At 37.8% G+C, this 21,411-nt stretch overlaps 2 protein-coding genes across 4 annotated transcripts in view; one reads left to right on the top strand and one right to left on the bottom strand.

Moving 5' to 3' along the window:
* HMGCLL1 (3-hydroxy-3-methylglutaryl-CoA lyase like 1) overlaps positions 1 to 20,666 on the top strand; it is a 55,260-nt gene extending 34,594 nt beyond the window's left edge. The window contains exons 8-9 of one of the 3 annotated variants that reach the window (XM_034436700.3): positions 10,953 to 11,078; positions 15,900 to 16,435. In XM_034436700.3, coding sequence (XP_034292591.2) covers positions 10,953 to 11,078; positions 15,900 to 15,935 — 162 coding nt within the window. In that variant the 3' untranslated portion in view covers positions 15,936 to 16,435. Of the gene's footprint in view, positions 1 to 10,952; positions 11,079 to 15,005; positions 16,436 to 20,527 lie in introns of those variants that run through there. The other 2 variants (XM_034436699.3, XM_034436701.3) reach the window with 2 other exon arrangements.
* A 453-nt stretch (positions 20,667 to 21,119) lies between these two features.
* GFRAL (GDNF family receptor alpha like) overlaps positions 21,120 to 21,411 on the bottom strand; it is a 28,207-nt gene continuing 27,915 nt past the window's right edge. The window contains exon 10 of the mRNA XM_034436698.3: positions 21,120 to 21,395. Coding sequence (XP_034292589.2) covers positions 21,263 to 21,395 — 133 coding nt within the window. The 3' untranslated portion in view covers positions 21,120 to 21,262. The remainder of the gene's footprint in view (positions 21,396 to 21,411) is intronic.

The raw sequence follows: 21,411 nt of genomic DNA, 5'->3' as shown, positions 1-21,411 counted from the left end.
GATTTCCAGTTTTCCACTATTAAACTGAAAAAAAAAAAAGAAATAGCGAGATAAACAATACAGATCAGTTATTTTTGGATATCCGTTATTAACAAGGGCAATATATACTTCAGGAAGCAAAGAAAATTTCAGCAGTATGCGTTACAGGGCTTATTTTATAAATACATATGGGTTCTTGAGTCCAGCAAATTGAATTCATTCCAAGTAATATTTCTGAAAAAGATCCTGTTAATGTTCTTAACTTTATGCTGTAAGGAGAAATAAATTGTGAGCTTCTGTTACTGATTCTAGTTTACGTTTTCTTAGTGGCATTAACTATGAGGGAAAAGAACATGTGAAACAAAAACATGACTCTATAAAAAGGGTTTAAAATATCTAATAATAATAGGTGAATGTATTTTCAGGCAAGGGTCAGTGATGTAGTATTTATAGGGACCAAAACAAATGCAACATCTTATATATACTGTAATTCTGCAATTAAAGGATTAAAAGAGTTGAAATGTTTTGGAATTATTATATCTAATAAGATTTCAGTGTTCAGGGAATTTATAACATTTCAGATGTCATTCATTCATTCATTCATTCATTCATTCATTCATTCATTCATTCATGAAGTACATACCTGAACCTGAACACTTAACATACTCCTGCTTTTTTCTCCCGAATGCCATCACTCTGCTAAATAAATAATTCCCTCAACACTGTCAAACTATTTACTAAGTCTGCACTACTATTAATCTTCTCATCATTCCCACCACCCATCTCCTTCCACTTATGACTGTATGACTGTAATTTTGTTGCTTGTATCCTTACAATTTATATTGATATTGTTTCCTGATTGCTTATTTGTACCCTATGACTATCATTAAGTGTTGTACCTTATGATTCTTGCTGAACGTATCTTTTCTTTTATGTACACTGAGAGCATATGCACCAAGACAAATTCCTTGTGTGTCCAATCACACTTGGCCAATAAAAAATTCTATTCTATTTAAAAGTCCTGTAAGCAATATTTAAGGGGCTTGTGATTGTACTGGTTTTGCTGTTAATTCTTGCCTCATATAAAATTTTAATCCTGTTGGGTATTTGTTCTATTTTTATTGAATGGACCTCAGTAAGGCAATCTGCATGAAGTGTCATATTTTTTTTGTTAGAAAATTATATTCACATGATGTTCCTGACAAAAAGGAATACCTGTGAAACTTGAATGCTGGCCTGAAGCTTTAGCCTAATTGATATGTGAAAGCCAGGCATAAAGAATTCTTATGGCAAGTCTTATGACTGATTAAGTTCTTACAGCGTTCTTTGTATAAATAGACACATAATAGTGAGGGGCCTTGGTGTTCTGATTGTTTTCTTGCAGACATTTCATTACTCTAAAGTAGGCAATGTAATCACTGTTAGCACTGATAATGTTACCTAGTGTGGTAATGAAATGTCTGCAAGAAAACAATCAAGCTCAGAGAGCACCAATCTTCTCTGTCTTTCTCTGTCTCTCTGACCCTCTCCCTCCCTCCCTCCCCCTCCCCGCCTCTCTTGATGAAATTTGTGATGCATCAAGGAACCCGACAATCTGAAGTTTGTTGTGGTATGATTAACCAATCAGTAGGCAAAGATTAGTTTATGTAGCTTATTTAAATTGTTTTTAAACCACTTCCTTAAACCAATAGTGGACAACCACAATACCTCCAGAGGCTGCTGATCACAAGACCCATGGGCAACAGCAAGAAGTGCTGGGAGTTGTAGTTGAGCAGTCTCTAGAGGGTCATAAGTATGGTGTGGATTGGACTGACAACCAGAGTAGGACGGCTGAGTAGGTTTTGTAGGCCTTGGCATTTGACATAAATCTGGAACGCAAAAGACGGGGTGGGATTTGGAATGGATGTAGGGAGTTAAACCAAGTGTTGACAAGAAGCTTAAGTTTAGCACAATACTTTGCAACTGCAGAAACTTGGCAGCAGTTATGGATCATTCTGCGTGTACAACCTTATTTCGAGTGCTCGGTTTGAGAATAAGAAAAGAGCTGGCGCTGGTTCAAAACCTCAGTAATTTTTCCCTACCGTTTTCGTGTTTTGGAATGTAACATTCCTCAACCATCTGTCAAACACGCAGGGGAGTTGCCATGTCAACTAGGTATAAGAACTATGTACCATTTAGAGGTGGAAATCCAGAAGCCTCCTCTTCATTGAAGGAAAAAGGATGATATTAGAGGTGATTTTGGGCTCATCATTTTATATAGCTCTTATACTCTAGAGTTTCCTTTGGGCTTTGGTAAATTGCTTTCTACTGGCAGTCATTTCCATTTCAGCTTCTCTAATTAAATATGTAACTCTGAATTTTTCAGCTCCTCATAGTCAGCCAAAATCCATCTATCATTGCCTGCTTTCCATTAGCAGAAGGAATCACTGTTTGATTTTCCCATCTTGGGGGTCTGGTTTTGAAAAATCATTTTGCACTTCATAAATAGTAAAGAAACTTGGAATTATGTAGTAACATTCATTGGTAGCTCTCAGCACTCTATTGGCCAAGTGGGTTTTGACTGAATTAATGGTTTGTTAAACTAAGACCCAATTATAAAATGTCTTCTAAGTTTCTTCCTCCCTTTGGGTTACGTGTGTGCATCTCTGCATGTGTGGTTTTCAATCCAGCTTCTTAGTTCAGATGTAATGATTTCTCTTGTGGTGCTGCTGTAGCATTTTTCCTAATAAATATGTCCCGTTGACTTTGTAAAATATATTATTAATGTTCCAATTTCAAATAGAGATGGAATGCCTTCATGGTGGAAGCACACTATATGTGTGATAATAATCTCAGTCGTTTCTAGATGAGAAAAAAAAGATCAATGTTCAATGTAATGGGAATCCCTAAATGAAATAGATGCAAGGAGGTTTTTTTCTCTCTCTTCATTTTCAAGGGACTTCCTTATTTATTATATTTAGCAAGGCATAGTTAGACTCTATCAGCAAAAGTTATAACAGTATAACAGAGCAAGCCTGGCTATAGAGAGTCTATTTCCTGTCTACTTCCTATTCTAAGAAAGTTAGTCAAGTTCCTCTGAACAGAGCGTTTAGCCATGCATAATGAGAATGGGATTGGGTATGTTACTCTTCCCTCTAAATTCCTTGGGTAAACCAGGGAATTTAGTTAAAGAGAAGAATTGGCACCAAATTCTGCTTGTAGGTGCTTAAAGGCAAGTAGCACTCTCTGTCTGGTGGTAAGCAATCAGCAGAGTTGCCAATCCCATAGAGCAGTGTTTCTCAAGCTTGAGATTTTTAAGAAGTGTGAACTTCAACTCCCAAAATTCACATTTGTGAAGATTTTGTGAAAATTTGTGATCACAGGGTGATCGTTTATTAAGTTTGCATCAAGGATAAAATAGCCAGGGGAACTTGAGATAGAAGGAGCTGGAGGAATGACATCATTCTACTCACTTTTCCTTGTTGAAAGTAGACAACTTTTGAACAACGCAGTTGGGAGGAGATAATACAGAAATGTTATTTGGGGGTGAGTTTATATTCGTAGTGAAGAAGGAGAGGATGGGAAAGGTAAGCCCTTGAATAGTCTTCAAGAAATCCTTGAATGGCCTTGAAGAAAGGTTGAACTAAATGGAGAAGGCTTAGTTCAGTGGTAGGCCACTGAAATAGGCTTATATTCTTAATGAATGAAATCTCCCAGACATGTATTGCATGTCTAAGCTTTGACAATATTCTGTATTTGTTATAAAATCTGAGTTTCTCATCCTTTCCATTCCTTTACAAACCTCAAGAGGAAGAGATTCACATCTTCCCTGGGCTTAAGTAGCTTACTCTATTGAACCATTGCTGCCATGATAAAGAAATGTTATTTCCTTGCAATCCAATTCAAGTTGCTTTTATTCAGTTGCTTTAGTGTGAGCTTCTCTGCTATCATACTAAACAGCAATAGCCATTTCTTTTCATGAAAAACTAATTTCATATTTTAAGAGATAAGTTTTAACATCTTTACTATTTCACTCTTTCCCATTTAAGGTGTGACTTGAAACCAAGAGGAAGGTATGGCTGGATCAAACCAAATTGTACAAACCTAAAACCCCTCATTTCTTATCATGCCAGTACAAAAAACAAATATCCAACTTTTTAAAAACATTCTTTGGGGAGTCCAGTAAATATGAAACAACATTTTTATGAACTAGCTGTATTTTGAAATGGTTTTAAAAAAGTATATTTTACGTTTCCCATTGAAATAATTGGGGTTTTGAAATGCACTCAAAAGCAGGAAAACAGATGCTATAGTTCGAAAGAAAAAAAACGGGTTTTAACTTGTGGTTTCAGACACAATATTTGTGTACTGATGGAATAATAATAAACTGTATTACAAAACACGGTACAAGAGCGAAAGAAAAATATCATTTAAAAGAGGGAATATAACAAAAACTCACTCTCATGTGTCAATAATTTAGTGCAGCTCCCACCCAGCCTAGAGTTCTCCAGATGTTTTGGGACTCTCCCCTTCCAGAACTCCCAGCAATATGGCTCATAGCCATTTTGGCTCGGGATACTGTGACTGGTAATCCCAGCACATCTGGAAGCTGTCAGGTGAAGGAAGGCCGGTTTAGTGCAGGGCAGAAGAATATGGAGTTGCTGCAAACTACCACCATCCCACCTCAGGCGCACTAGCAAAAACGATCTAAAGTTAAACCAAAGACCAAATTCTGGTTTAGATGCATTTGGCAGGCTGACTTGCTGAGGTGAAAAAAAAAAAAAAAGTCAGCGAAAGGAAAGCAATTGGTGGAGCCCTAGAAAATACTTTTGAAATTGTCCATCTGAAGTCTTTGATAATTAGAGGCTAGCCGGTAGAGATTGACAGAGGAAATTACCGTCAAACATTTACACAACAAAACATGTGCCCGGGACCATATCCGATGCTGATATTACTGAAACCAGAGTCCGGAAATGTACACTGGAAACAAAACTTGGTACCTTTCTGGGGCCAACACAAACAGCAATTACAGCTCAGTGTGAGAGGCATCCTAAAAAATACTACTGCCTATCAGTAGTTCAACCAAGTCAGCACTTTGGGGTAATTGCAGGGGAAAGGGCTGAAAAACATTACACATCTCAGCAAGAAATGGCCCTTTATACCTTTAAAGTGATCCTTGATAAAACAATGCCGGGGTCAGGAGAAGGCTACTTTGCCAATTTTGCTCTCGCCATGGGATCGGTGGACATCTGGTTGAACTACGGAAGCTGGAAAACGGCTTTAATATCCTCCTGACAGTAAAACAAGACATGTGGAAAACATTCTAACCTGTTAATCTGTGGCGCTCCTGAAAAAAAAAAAAAGGAGTGGGGGACATTTGGCTTTATATTTTATAATGATAAATAGCAGGTCTCTTGAGTCCAGCTGAAAATAGATTAATGGCACCAAAAAGAAAAATGATCCTAAATAATAGGATCGGTCACTTGTGTTACTCTTCTGATGGGCTAAATGGCAGAAGTAATAGGGAACTTCTATTCTCACAGCTTTACTGATCTGTTTTACAAAGCTCAGTTAATACTGTTTGCAGAACAGTAGAGCTCCTTCACCAGCACGAAGTGATGGAGACTGCAGCTTTTTTATCTGTTTACTAAACTGAGTTGGACCTAGCTTTGGACAGATGCGCAAAGCAGTTCATTCCGTTGCAGCTATAGGTAATCCTGAATTTATGACCCCCACAAGTTGGGTCCAGAATTTCCTTTGCTAAGCAAGGTGGTTATTAAGCGAGTCAGGCCTGATTTCACAACCTTTTTAAAGCAAAGCACTACAGTTGTTAAGTGACTCCCGCAGTTGTTAAGCAGATCCGGCTTCTCCCCCTTGACTTTGCTTTTCAGAAGCTGGCTGGGAAGGTTGGAAACAGCGATCACATGATCCCAGGATGCGGTAACCGTTGTAAATACATGCCAGTTGCCAAGTGCCTGAATATTGATCGCATTATCATGGAGGTGTTACAATGGTCATCAGTGTAAGGACCAGTTGTAAATCAACTGGTTATTGTAACTTCAGACAGTCACTAAACAGATAACTGTAAGGGCCCTGTGTCTGTAAATATAAATAGTAACCTATCCTGCCTTTCTGTAGTTCTGGACAGATCTAGATCAGGGGTCCCCAATCCCCAGTCCATGGACTGGCACCGGTCCGCAGCATGCCTGTAACCAGACCGTGCAAACAAACGAAGCCCCATCTGAAGGATGCAGGCAGCATGCAAAACCACACCCCCTCTGGTCCACAGAAAAACCTTTCTCTATGGAACCGGTCCCTGATGTCCCAAAAGTTGGGGGCCACTGATCTAAATGGTTCATATGTAGCTTGATGAACTGTTTAATTTTTTAATTTTTAGTTTTTTTCCCCATTCTCCATCCTCCTTGACCGAAATTATTCTGAAGGATTGATAACTCGCTGGAACACATTGCGATAGGATGCAAAAGTTGGGGAGCTTGAAAAAAGTTGCCTTCAGATTTAAATAAGTTTTTCTTCAAGTACAACTCCATGATAACAGTTCAGAAGTGACAATAATGCCTATTTTTCTTCTCTCACTTAGTTCTCAGCCCAGCCTACAGTCTGGGGATTTCCTGCTGTTTCACCATCCAAAGATCAATCAGATTTGGCCCTGGTTATTTATTTTTTCTAGATCAGCTAATTATTTTCATGAGTAGAAAATTGCTAAACCAATAACAAGTATCTCTCCTCCCAAACGTATGCAGAGAGTATTGTACATGCAGATCAATTTCACAGTTTGCTGAATGAATGATATTCTTAGCCTTATATTCTATGCACTTATGTAAAGCAGGAAAAAAGATCAAACCTATGAACTAATTGAATATTTTGAAGTTAAACTATTGGTTATATTATCCAAAACATAGTCCAAAATGGAGTGACCAGTAGTCTTTTCAAGAATGTTTTTCTATGGTCAAGATTTCATTATTAGAAAAAATAATCCTGAAAACAGCAGAACATTTATTAGGAAGTGGCCAACCTTGGCAACTTTAAGTCTTGTGGATATCAACTGCCAGAATTCCCTAATCAGCAAAAGTTGGACAGCCTTGATTCAGTACATTCAGCAAATTTGTGAGTTTCAAAGGCAACCTTGCCCAAATGGATGTGAGTCAAGACCTTCACAAAAACCTAATAAACAAAGAATAAAAACTGTCCTTAAAATTGTAATCTTGGAAGTTCACAGTTTTTGGTCTTCAGCAGTAGAGATACCATAAATTGGCTGCAAAAATTAAGAGGGCCAGAAGATGGCAGCAATGAGATACCAACAATTCTAGTTTCTGCCCAACACCCACCCACCCCTGGCATTCATTGTTCAGGATTTTTTTCTGAACACAGCTATCATCATTTTACAGGAGAAAATATATTTTGGGCTTTAAGGAAAGAAAGTTCTCTACTTTTAAGAGCCTGGGGTGTAGCTGCCATATTGGGATCTTGGTTGAGAATGCTGGGCCTTTAAAACTTGTTTGCATGATCCAGCTAAAGATTAATAAAGCAATGCCAGGATTATGAGAACGCTACTTTGCCAATTTTGGTCTCACCATAGGATCAGTAAGGTAGATTCCATTTGGTAATGATGTATTTTTTAAAAGATTTATTTATTAAACCTATAATAAATTATCCTTGTATTGCTTCAGGATAGGTTTGTGCAGATAAAAATGTCATATACTGTAATTTGACATTTTTTTAAAAAATGGGAAAAAGCCACATTTTATTGTGTCTTAACTTTTAGTTTAAAAATAAGTAAAATCAAAATCTGAAGAAAAAAAACAATCTTCCTGTTATCAGAATTTATCAAGCAAAAAAACAAAAAATAGCCCAGTTTAAGGCAACAGTGCCACCAAGTGTTTAGCAAAAGAATACTTTTTACTTTAAAAAATAATTACTATACACTTAATTGCATGTACATCCTTCATGCATTAAATTAACACTAAATTACAAAGAGGATGCAAATACAGTCCCCTAAAGTAATTTGTTGGGTGGAGTTTGATTCAGAATTTTAATCACATTTTCATTTCTTTCTGAGCTCTGGGCCTTCAGTAGGGTTACTTTGCAAAGTTGGTTTAATGCTCCTTGAACCATCAACACAACTGTCTCCTTTGGCAGGTTGTCAGCATATTAATATATATGCACAGAAATTCCATCCACTGGAATCGCCACCAATACCAAAAAAACGTGACTGTGCCTAGAAACAACAGGGAAAAATCTTCAAAATAGTTGTACTGAACATTTTGGAGAATGTGGCTGCTTCAGTGCTTTAAGGAGAGATGCTTGACTTGTCCCAGTGCACTTTGACAAACTTCCTGTCAAATCTTTTCCACTAAACTTTTTAATATTAATACTCTTGTTAAGTACACAATTTGTTTTTCATTATATAAATAAAATACAATTAAAGGCAAGTATTTATTCTACTAGCTTTATTCCAGTGGGCTCAAAGTTGTTTATCTAAAGCCCCTGATTAGCCAAAATCCTGTGCACTGGGCTAGCAGCACTGGTATACACTAGTTACTTCTGTAGATAAGCAGTGCCTAATGTCAGCATTGCCTGTCTGTATTTTCAGACAGAATGGATAATTTATTGTAACTCTTGTTGGCATCCTTCTATTTACTTGTGGAATTTGTGTTTAGCAGAACAGGCCTGTGTCAGTAGAATCTTTGGAGACAGTACTCTTAGAGATCTACATAGAGAGAGATGTTTATGGTTCAAAAGTATAAATAAAGTTTATTAAGGAAATCGTGCACTGGTATACATGGTTCCATTTCAGAGCTTTCTGTCCTTTTCATGGTAAAATTGAGAAGGAAGCATAAAATATTCAATTCTTCCTACAGAGAATAGGCTGAAGGGAAGAACCTCAATCTACCAAGGGGACAAAAACCCAGACAATTAATGGTCAATGGCGAAATGGTCAGTGATAATGGTCAATAAAATCTACAAAGAATTTAAGCTTCTGAAGCTGCAGATCCAAAGTTTGTCTAGCCGATAATATACATCATTGAATGCAAAACAGCTGAAAGTATTACAAAACACAATATTATTCAGCATATTATTCAGCAATCAAATTTCTGGGTTAGCTTGGTATCAATAGATTGGTGCAGCTTATTCTGTGTAATGATAGATGTTTTAGGGTTATATATTTCAAACAGTAGCTCCTTAGATCTCATGGGAAAACACATCTGAAATGTGGATTTTAAAGTAGAAGCAGATCGTGTCACCTGGATTCTTCAAAGTGTTTATTCTGTGACAAATTACGGTCACTTTTAATTAGGTACTTATTGTGGAACTGGTTCTATAATATGTAATTTAATTTTGTGCATTTTAATAACTTTTCCTCTTGCTGCTATTAAATTGTTATTGTTTGCTTTTCAGTTTTATATTTTTTCTTACAGCATTTTCATCATGTGCTTCTGTTGATTATATTGTCTGAGTTTATGATTAGAATTTATATTAATCTACCTACATTTAATAAGAACACAGGGTATTATTTTAATGCTTCATCTATGAACTTTTAAAGCTATTTTCCATGCCCAATTTAGCTTCATAAAAATGCTTCTCACTGCCTATGTCTCACAAATAGCTTTTTAAAATATATAATTCAATATTTTGGGGCTTGTGTAAAGTTTTTATTTTGCCTTTTGCATCGATCTGATGTATGCCTTGAGTTATATTAACGTAAGACTGCTCTACAAGATATAAAATGATTTTAGCCTATATGAGTTCTATAATGTATTATTCAAATATGAACAGCATTCATAAAAACATTGGCTGTGTTATAGTTGAATTTAAGGAGGAAATTAATTGTAATCTTAGAGACATCCATTTTAGTACTTTAAATTCCTAGTTGTAAATAATCTTATGTCAAATTAGGACTATTTGACAATAGTGATGAGTTCCCAATAAAAGTTTCCAGATGCTATGATTGTATTTTAGAAATGACATAACTAGACTGCGCAGCGATTTAAACACAAGGAACAAGCTGCCATTATGTGTGCCAAGAAATCCATTTCCCTTAATTGTAATAGAGGAGACATGCCAAAGGTTGAAACTGATTGGGGGTGACCTGTTTCACAAATACTTGAAAAATGGATGAAACCTACCACACCTATCTTTTGTCTGTGGCTTGAATTCAGACTACAGTAGTCCTTAGCTTACGACCACAATTGAGCCCAAAATTTCTGTTGCTAAGCAAGGCAGCTAAGTGAATTTTGTCCCATTTTATGACTCTTCTTGCCACCGTTGTTAAGTGAATCACTGCAGTTGTTAAGTTAGTTACAAAGATGCTAAGTGAATCCGGCTTCCCCGTTGTCTTTGCTTGTCAGAAGGTTGCAAAAAGTGATCACCTGACCCCAGGACACTCAAACATCAAAAATATGATCCAGTTGCTAAGTATCTGAATTTTGATCATGTGATCACGGGGATGCTGCAATGGTTGTAAGTCTGAAAAACGGTCATTAGTCACTTTTTCCAGTGCTGTTGTAACTTTGAACAGTGACTAAATGAACTCTTGTAAGTCGAGGCTACCTGTATAGATATGAATCCTTAGATTTTGGAAATATGAACAATGTCACATTCTCCACTTGTGAGACTTTAAATTCCCGCTTTGCAATAGAGGGTCTCAAACTATTGTCTGATCGGTCCATGCTGATTGGGGGAATCAATTTGTAAAGAAATAGAATGTTTTATTGAGAATGTTTTAAAGAGGTACTGAAAGCCCAGCGTGGCAACTGTGTTGAATGTTTGTCTAAAATAAGCCATGCACGGTCAAGGTTAAAGTACAATAGCATAAGAGTAAAATGGCATCTGGATTATTGAAGGAAGGCATGGCCAGATGTAGATTGCAGAAAATGCTCCCAACCATTTGTGTATGCAGAATGCCCTAGTGAACATTTTCAATTGAGGACTATCTCTCCAATGGAATTTCTATCATTACCATCATTGTTTTCTAGATGGGAGTTCATGTTGTGGATTCCTCTGTTTCGGGCTTAGGCGGTTGCCCATACGCGAAAGGTGCCACTGGAAATGTAGCCACAGAAGATGTGTTATACATGCTTAATGGCATGGGGATCAATACAGTAAGCTAATTCTCATATATCTATCGGATTCTGCATAATTGCTAAAATTGGGGGGGATCATTGAAATAGCATGTATGTCATGCCTGTTATATTGATTTCAAAAAATATAATGTGTTACACTCTTTTATACCTTGTTCTAAAAGGCTATACAGATTTGATAAATGAATCCATCAATCAGTGCCCACCAATGCATTCTAGGACAGCAATCTGGGGAAATTGATTTTTCCACAGAACAGATATATCTGTGTTACAAAAGGATTGCATAATTTTTCTCCTAAGATGTAAGATCTTAAGATCTTATACAAAAGTGATTTTGTATAAATGTCTAGCTAATTTTCCCAGGATAGGAATGCATCTCAGGCAATTATAAAACTCTTTTTAAAACAGTTTTAACCCTCACTATTACTTGAATTCTAGACTTCGGAGTTTATTTTCTTATCAAATTATTGATAGCACATACCATTTACTAGAATTAAACATTGCCCTATGTTTACGTTATTTCCATTTCCATGTTCTTTCTTGGGTTGCTGCTAAAGAACACAATGGATCTTTTTCCTCTTTTAAAAGCAGTTGTACTTTCAGATGAGCTGAGAACTTTGAAGTCACAGTTAATTCCTCGTTTAGAACAAGGTTCACGATGATTAGATCAAATTGTCAGTTTACTTTGGGAAAGCTCAGACCCAGCATCCTCACATGGCTGTGTATAATTTTGCAAAGGTCAGCTCAATGAACATCTGGCAAGTGAAGATTAGATTTAAGGTGCTGAAACAATTTTTTTTGAGGATAATAATATGTATGAGTCAAAAGAATATTAGACTCCAAAACAGTACTATTTTTTGCAGAAGTCTCTGCTCATCAGATTTCTTGCTAGTTTACTTTGTTCCTAGATATACATTTAATAAATTTACTTCAAAGTAGAAGTGTGTATGGGATTTCAGTTTGAATCTGATGCTACTTTTAGATTCCCTGACTAGCTCATTTCTCTTGTAGCAGGATTCTTTCAATTTCCTCCATCTTAAATTAAAATAGAAACCGCCTGTTGCCAAAAGACTTTAGACAAAACTAGGCTTTTTGTCTAGTGGTAAAGGCACTTTCTTTTTGTCTAGTGGTAAAGGACACGGTGGCTCAGTGGCTAAGATGCTGAGCTTGTCGATCAAAAGGTTGACAGTTCAGCGGTTCGAATCCCTAGTGCCGCATAACGGTGTGAGCTCCTGTTACTTCTCCCAGCTTCTGCCAACCTAGCAGTTTGAAAGCACATAAAAAATGCAAGTAGAAAAATAGGGACCACCTTTGGTGGGAAAGTAACAGCATTCCGTGTGCCTTTGGCATTTAATCATGCTGGCCACATGATCACAGAGACGTCTTCGGACAGCGCTGGCTCTTCGACTTTGAAATGGAGATGAGTACCATCCCCTAGAGTCAGGAACAACTAGCACATATATGCAAGGGGAACTTTTATCTTTAAAGGCACCAGGCTAGAAACCAGGACACTCTGAGTTCTAGTCCTGCCTTAGCCATGAAAATTGACTGGATGACTTTGGGTCAGGCACTCTCTCTTTCTGCCCAACCCTCATCATAAGGTTATTGTTGTGGGGCAAATAGGGGGAAAAGGAAGTATTGGATATGTTAGTCACCTTGAGTTAGTTATAAAAATAATAAAGGGATAAAAATAAATAAAATAAAATAAATAAATAAATGTGTGCGTCTGTACTGGAACATGTGCTTACACTCTAGCACAATTGAGTCCCAAAGATTTCCTCTTCAGTCTGTGGAGGTGTCTATCTGGTCACTGCCTCCACTCATTCTTCATAAAGACATTTCCTCTTGAAGCCAGTGTCTCAGGCCGGGGGATTCTCCTCTTTCCTTCCCTTATAGTTAAGCTGAGTGGCCAGGATGGATGAAAGGCTAAATCCCCTGTCAGAATGAGACAGAGAATTTCAGAAGAAAGTACCAGTTGTTTGATATGCAGGTTAAGGCTAAGAAGCTAATGGAACAATGATAGTGAGAGAAAAAGGAAAGGAAAAAGGAGCTAGTTTAGTCTAGGTTAGAAAGTTCAAATTCCACCTTAGTCATGAAAGCTGGCTGGATGACTTTGGACTGGTCACTCTTTCTCAGCCCAACTCACCTCACAGAGTTATTGGTGTGTGGAAAAGAGAAGAGGGAAATGTGTTGGATATGTTCACCACCTTGAGTTATTTGCAAAAACAATACAGTAACAAATAAATGAAATGTAAATAAATGAAATGTCTTGCATTCTGTAGGTTGTAATTCACAGGTGACCTTCGAGGCGCAAAAACTCATGGATGAACAGCTCCTTGTAGGTAAAACAAAACAGATAGATTTGAGATCAGTCCACAATATAGACGGCTTAATTTCTTTTACTTCTGCAAGCCCGCTCCAAGTTGTGGCGTATTTCATACTCTTTGGAGGCCAGATGCTCTCCTCCATGACTCTGAAGAAGGGCAGTATGGGCTTTCCTCTTCTCTGTTTCAAAGCCTTGGTTGGTTGGTTGCTGAAAGTTTGAGTTTCCTGGATTTTGCTAGATTTTGCCCATTATCTTGATTGATCGATTGATTGATTGAGCAATTAACCCATCATTCATGATACACAAAGTTGAGATGCTGGAAAATGTGCAGAGAAAGTCAACAAAGATGATAAAGAGTCTGGACACTAAATTGTATGACAAACAGTTGAGGGAACTAGGTGTATCTAGCCTATTGAAGAGGACATAATAGCTGTCTTCCAGTACTTGAGGGGCTATCACAAAGAAGAGGAGATTGACTTATTCCCAATGGCTTTAATTAGATTGTTCATCCTTTAATTTCATAGAACGATGGATTTTCATTTGATAGGTAAATAACTTTTCAGAATGGTTTACAAAAAGTATATTAAAGCACACATGCATATACATACACACATCAAAAGCAAAACTTTGAAATACCATAATTTAAAAGTATGAAAGCAATTAGCCAAATTGAAAAAAAAATGGACCATAAGTAAACACTAACTTATAATGGAAAATAAAAGAATCCATATCTGGCACCAATTACAAGGTTAATATCAGCTGAACTATATTGACAGTTTCATATTTAGGGTGCCACCACCAAGTGGTCCTATTGCATTTTAAATCAAGCACCAGTTGTCATGGTATACCCGAAGCCCTGAAGGACTAGCACCTTCAGATGTTCTGGTTGCAAGCAAAGAGTAAATGTCAGAACCAAATTTTTGAATTATATTGAGGCCCAAACAGTATTAGCATTATTGCTTCCAGGGCATAAGTGTAATATGGTTATATTTCTCTTCTTCTAGTTATCAGATTGGAGAGCCAGTTTGGTGTAGTGGTCGATGCACCAGGCTAGAAACTGGGAGTCTGTGAGTTCTAGTTCCACTTTAGATCAAAATGCCAGCCAGCCAGTAACTTTGGACCACTCACTCTCTTTCAGCTGTAGAAAAAGACAAGGGCAAACTACTTCCAAAATCTTGTCAAAAAAACTGCAGGGAGTAATCCAGACAGCTGCCATGAGTCAACATTAGCTCAAAGGCCGAAAGTAATAATAATTTTAAAAGATGATCACTCTGAAGTTTGGATGATTCAGGTCCTTTCAGATAACGTAACTGCAAGTTCTGAACCAACTTCAGAGGCCCATATAAAATTCTCTGAAATATTGTAATCCAAAAATATGTGATGTAGTTGTTAAAAAGCATTGGGGACATAATGTATTAGAATGCTGCCAAACACTAAAGTATAGAAGGTAAGTCAGATAAACAGACTCAGAGAAAGTTTTCAGGATATGGATGTTTGATGAAGAATTTAGGATCATCACAAAGCATGCTCACATTTTCCTCTCCTGCTGAACATCTTGAGTGGCTATATATGGATAAACATAATAAAAATATTTCTTTCTCCTCTCTCTTCCTCAATTTTAGGGTGTGGATCTTTATAAAGTTATGGAAGCTGGCAATTTCATTTGCACAGCTTTGAACAAGAAAACCAGTTCTAAAGTTGCTGAAGCTTCGTTCAGTGATTGAGCTGGAAAAGAAATGGTGGCAGTCTTAAAAAGTTAAATATTTATCCATCAGTGGGCTTTTCCTGTTTATAGTTGCAGAAAACAAGCATATTGCAAAAATTTAAAAAAATCATCTGAAGGGAACAGTAGCACTACAGTTGATATGAGGCCAATGGCAGTAATGAATTACAAGACCAGAGAGAGTCTTCACTTGAATTGCTAAATGATTTTTTTTCCTTGGGGTCCTTGGATGGTGCCTATTGCAACTTACCATGGCCTCTCTTTATCAGATCATAGTCAACTTCTGATGTGATGCTTTTAGAATATAAATGTTCCCCATAGTGGTACTCTGTACCAACAAGGTTATTTGCTTACAAATGAAATAGGCTTGCTATGTGAATTAAAAAATAAGTTTGAGACAATCTGAACTGAGCAAGCACAGTGTTATGTAATGTAGTGCTATTGAATTTGAACTGAGTTTATCTTGCTATGAGTTCTGCATATCAATAGTGTAGGAACAAACAATCAAGAAATATGCCACAATCTATCACTTGGTAGAGCAGCTATGAATGCCTTGGGGAAAATGTTCATATGCTGTGATGTGTCTGTATTACCAAGATCAGAGGTGTGAGCCAATGGTTTTCCATGTGACACTGTGTGGAAGTTGGACTTTGAAGAAGCAGGATGGAAAAAGTATTGATGCTTTTGATGTTAGAGATGAATCATCAAACAAATCAACCCCTTGAGTTCTCATTCCAAGCATAAATGACCAGGCTCAAATTATCCTACTTCAAACACATTATGTTTGACTTAGCTCTCTAGAGAAGGCTCTGATGCTGGGAATGGTTGAAGGGAAGAGAAGAGGATCAATAGCAGCAAGATGGATGAACTCCGCTCCAGTGGTGATGGAGGCACCTCTGAAAGACCAAGTTAAGGGCAGATCTTCATGGAGAAAATCACTAAGAATCCCCACTGATTTGATGGCGCATAATAAACCAATATGCAGATTGGACTCCAAACTATGTACAAGCAATATAAGATGGTGCAAATGTATTGAACATTATCAGCCTCAAACCAGCTTGGCTAATGGTGGTAAGAAGTGATGGGAGGTAGCCATCCCTATTTAATTCAGGAAAATGTATGTCATAATATATTGGTGACTCTTGTAAAATGCCTTAGGACTTTATTCAATTTCCTCCCATTTTTATTTTTATATATTTGCTTGAAACGTACTGTATATGTGTACGCTTCTGGAAATATTTGTCCATGTACTAGATGATATATTTATAAAACTCTGAAAAAGTATATGCAAAATATAAAATCAATAAAATAATCTGTCTCTGTTCAAAACTCTTTTAACTTCTGTTACGTGATCAACTGCAACTCTTGGTCTATAAGAAACCCTCACACTATGCCAAAATGCCATGACAAGGGGCACAATACGGTCAGTCTCCTATTTTGAAAGTATGCATTAGATTGAGCACAGCCACTGAGGTAAAGATTAACCCCGAGTGTAAGAAAAAATGACGTAAACAAAATCTTCGATTGCAAAAATGAGAATAATGGACAAATTGCATTTGGTCTGGTGGATAATAAGGTCTGGATTAGGGGATTTAATTGCTTCACTTACAGCTGATCCTTGGATACAATAGGCTGCAGAATTTTAAAGACAGTAAGTACATTGTTAGCTCTTAATCAAGCTTTTAGTGTCTCATAAATATTTGCAGCAATTTATGAGGTCCATCATTGTGTGTGGCCTGTTGTATAGTTTATTTCTGCAGATTACCTCTTTCTGTTTCCCAAGTCATTATGCTCTGAACCGAGAGCCAAAACTGGATTTGCTATGAGTAGCATTTTTGCAGTGTTTTACTATGCCTGACATCTGTTAAGAATATGAAGGACTTTATCTTGTTCCAAGAGTTTTGTGGGAAATGGCAATCTGCCACATTCTCCAAATTTGTGGTGTCCTCCTATAGTTGTGACATACATTACAGTCATTGTAATCAACTTCAATCTCATTTTTGAGCAAATGATATTTAATACTGCTGCTGTGTTGTTGAGGGTTTTTTTTTTTTAGTGAGGATGTTTAGGGGAGCAAATTTTACTTCACTGTGCAAACTTCCTGAAAAATTGTGGCTGTACAGTGGCAGTATTAATCATTCTCTCTCACAACTCCATTTGAAAGAGAGGTAATGACATTTGTGCATTCTTCTATGTTTATACCCCTCAGCCAAATAAATGGCTGGCCAAATTTGGATTAGAACTGGGGAACAAAAGTAAAATCTTTTGTCCCTGCCAATCCCAGTAGAAATTATGCCCCATCTTCTAACAAGTAATTGTCTCAGTTATAGCAGAAAAAATGCCCTTGCAATATTCGTTTTTAAAATTAGATTCCCATTTTAGGATTTAGGATTATGTAGTATATATCCATGCTATCTATTTTGCCTAGAGTGGTGGATCAAGAAAATCCAATATAAGGAACATTTAAAAGCCAAAAATGGAAATGTTCAGATCATGTTCCTTATATTGGATTTTCTTAGGTGATGGCATCACAAATGAATTGAATGCAATTGAGCATGCTAATTACTGTAGGTTACTCAGAAAAAGCTGTTTAATCACTTGTGTATTTCCACACCCTCATCTGTTCAGATACAGAAAGCATTTCTGTCCTTGTGAACCGGAAAAAGGCCAGTATTTTATAAGTGGCGTGAACAATGAATTATACAAAAAATATATTCTCGACACTTTTCTTTTCAGAACCTGTCTTTCATATAGGAAGTTATGCCTGTCTCATACACTGCTCTGTTAAGAAGAGGAAAAGTTTGCCTACTTTTTCCAGTTTCCTGGAAAAATTCCCAGTGAGAATTGGGTCTTGGGAAAAAAAGATCAGTGGAAGATGCAATTATTGGCTATAAAGGAAGACCATGTAAACATTTCACTATTGTGGATCATTTCACTAAATACAGGTAGCCCTTGACTTATAACAGTTCATCTAGTGACCATTTGAAATTACAACACCACCAAAAAATGACTGTTTTTCACACTTATGACCATTGCGGCATCCCCACAGTCACGTGAACAAAATTCTGACACTTGGCAATTGACTCATATTTGTGATGATTGCAGTGTCCCGGGGTCGTGCGATCACCTTTTGTGACCTGACAAGCAAAGTCAATGGGGAAGCCAGATTTACTTAACAACCATGTTGCTAACCTAACAACTGCAGTGATTCACTTAACAACTGTGGCAAGAAAGGTCATAAAATGGGGCAAAACTCACTTAACAAACGTCTCACTTAGCAACATAAATTTTGGGCTCCATTGTGGTTGTAAGTTGAGGACTTCCTGTGCATCTATTCATTATTTTCACCAAGATATCTTAAGATACGAAAAAAATACAAGCTGTGCTCCAAAATATATCAATTACAAGTAATCAACCTGGGCGGAAGACATCAATAATTATTGACTGCACTTTCCATTCAGAGTTGATGTTATTGGTCTATAATAATCTACCTGAAGAGACTATATTTACTACTAATTGCTTTTTTGTTAATCAGCACTTCCAATCAGCTATTATGAGCAACGACTCATCAAAAATGAGTTTATCTTAAGTAACACCGGAGACAGATTTCATGCACAGAGCATGAGTTTTCAGAAATTACAACAAAGTATATATGTCAGCATGGATATAGCTAGTTGTACTGGGGTGAAAGGATAGTGATGATCTGATTTTCACACTTGAAGACCAAGTTACACAAAGGGTTTAGGCCAACTCACTTCCACACATGAATGGCCCATGGAAGCAATTACATGTAGTGCTTAAGCTCCTCACTACAATCAGTTCCACACCAGAGGAGATTTGCTCTTCACTTGTTTTACCAGTGAGTAAGAGCTGCTCACCATTCCTCTTTGTTGGATTAAGAGGAACTTGGCTGAACAGTGTTACTACATTATCAGGTTTTACAGACATCCAACAGGTTTTAAGAGAGACATTATCTTTCACTGCAGCTGACAAGAACCGATCACTACAACCCCCAGACTGTTCACAATGCCTTGAAATGGTTCTCCATGGTTATCCTGGCTAGTAGGATAAGTTCTACCACAGGGGAAATTTGTGTAAGGCCTCTTTGGATTTGAAGCCAAAACTAAGTCTCATACTGTGTAAGGTCAGAAAACATCTGGTAAAATGAAAGGAAAAATCCAGGGGTGAAATCCAGCAGGTTCTGGAGAACTGTTAGCAGAGATTTTCAGTAGTTCGGAGAACCAGCAAATACCATCTCTGACTGGTCCCAGAGTGGGGTGGGAATGGGGATTTTGCAGTATCCTTCCTCTGCCATGCCCAGCAAGCCACGCCCATCAAGCCACACCATGCCCACCAAGCCACGCCCACAGACCCAGTAGTAAAAATATTTGAATTTCACCACTGGAAAAATCCATCTTTAGAAGTGTATAGGTTTTGTCTTACTCCAGCTTCTGATATTGACAGCGAAGGTAGCCAGTGGCAATCATGTGACTGCAGATGCTATGTCATTGTAATTGCAAGCTGGTTGCCAAGCACACAAATCACCATCATGATTGTGGTGATGCTGTTACAGCCAAAACAATGAGGGAGTGTAAGTACATCTTGTTCAACAAAGTTGTGTAACTTCAAAGAATCACTTAATAAGCAGACATTAAATGAGGACTACCTGTATATAGTAATCTGATCAGGGGTGGGTTCTAAATTTTTTTACTACCGGTTCTGTGGGCGTGGCTTATTTTGTGGGTGTGGCTTGGAGGTCATGTGACTAGGTGGGCGTGGCTAGCTGGTCAGAGTCATTTCTGGAAGGTCCTCACACTTACGACCAGTCCTCGCACTTACGACCCGACTCATTTGTTTGCTTTTAACACTGATCAGTTGTAGGACGGCCCTTTGAAGCCCCGCGGCAAGAGTTTAAACAGTTTTTTTCTCTCTAGTCATCAGCTGGGACTCAGGAGGCAGCAATAGATTGGGGGTGGGACCAAATAAAAGGTAAGAATAACGTGGGTGGGGGGGAGAACCGGTTCAGTGACGTCATATCGTCACTGCTACCGGCTTGGCCGAACCGGACCGAACCGGGAGGAACCCACCACTGAATCTGATCCTTCAAACCTTTGATGGTACTAATACTAACTTCATACACAACAGTCTCTAAAGTTTTGACCATTTTTTTTAGTCAAAAAAGCTGAAAACACCTGAAAATTGCACACTGAGAATTGCTTGCTGCCATTGACTTAAAGGTGACATATAGAACTCTATGTGTACATTAACAGCAAGCAAATAAGAAACAAACAGGTAAGCAAGCAAGAAAAATAATCAATTACTGGCTCATTTTGCTATGATTTCTACAAATCAATTAAATGAACTAGGGTGCAATCAGAAAAATGGCCCGATTTGCTAAATGTGCACTTTTACCACCTTTAGGTATATCTTTCAGATTTCAGTTTGGCTCCTAGACAGTGGTGAGCTGCTCCCGGTTCGGTCCGGTTCTTGCGAACCGGTAGTAACGGCAGCGGGAGGCTCCGCCCACCCGCTCGGATGTCAGGAATGATCTGCGCATGTACAGAAGCTTCTATGCATAGGCACGTGGTCCCGTTGCAAACTGGTAGCGGAGGTAAGTAGAACCCACGTCTGCTCCTAGATTATTTAGCTTATAAGCTCTTCAGGGTAATGTTTGCAATATCTCCATAGAAAATAAAATAATCTTTCTCATAAGACCTTATTAGTGAATAACTACAGGTAGTCCTTGACTTATGCCCGGCTGTTTAACAACCATTCAAAGTTACGATGGTCTCGGAAAGGGGGTTTATCCTTTGTCAACCATTACACCAAACTGGCTGTCTATAGGCCCACCACTGCTCTTAGATTCATGCTGTCTTAGCAAACAAAAATTCAGGAACAAGTATTTTCTAGATAACATACTATTCTATACTCAGTATAATTTTGTGTCCCTGTGGTTTAATTCTAAAACAAATACCCTAGGAAGTCAAAGGAAAAAAAAAAAGAACTCCAGATATATGTTATAGATTGCCCAATGTTTGCCAGAGTGGTTGATCATGGTTATGGACTCTGCCCTTCCCGGTTTATATTTTGTTTGTTTGTTTGTTTTGTTTCTCCAAAGAGATTTCACACAATTAAATGGTCGGTTTACTGCAGGAGTCAGAATGAGCACTTTTGGCCCAGCGGGTGATCCAGAGTTGTTGGATTGTTCCTGATAAAAGGGCTTGGGAGCGTCTCCGATAAATGCACCTGGGAGGAAACTCTCTTTGGCAGATAAACAGCTGTGCAGGCCCTGAAAACAAACAAAC

This window comes from Pantherophis guttatus, chromosome 1, assembly GCF_059756535.1.
Source record: "Pantherophis guttatus breed Tessera chromosome 1, ASM5975653v1, whole genome shotgun sequence".
In the NCBI taxonomy this organism is placed as follows: domain Eukaryota; kingdom Metazoa; phylum Chordata; class Lepidosauria; order Squamata; family Colubridae; genus Pantherophis; species Pantherophis guttatus.
The sequence above is the reverse complement of the archived record's forward strand: the minus strand, read 5'-3'. Positions and strand labels throughout refer to the sequence as shown.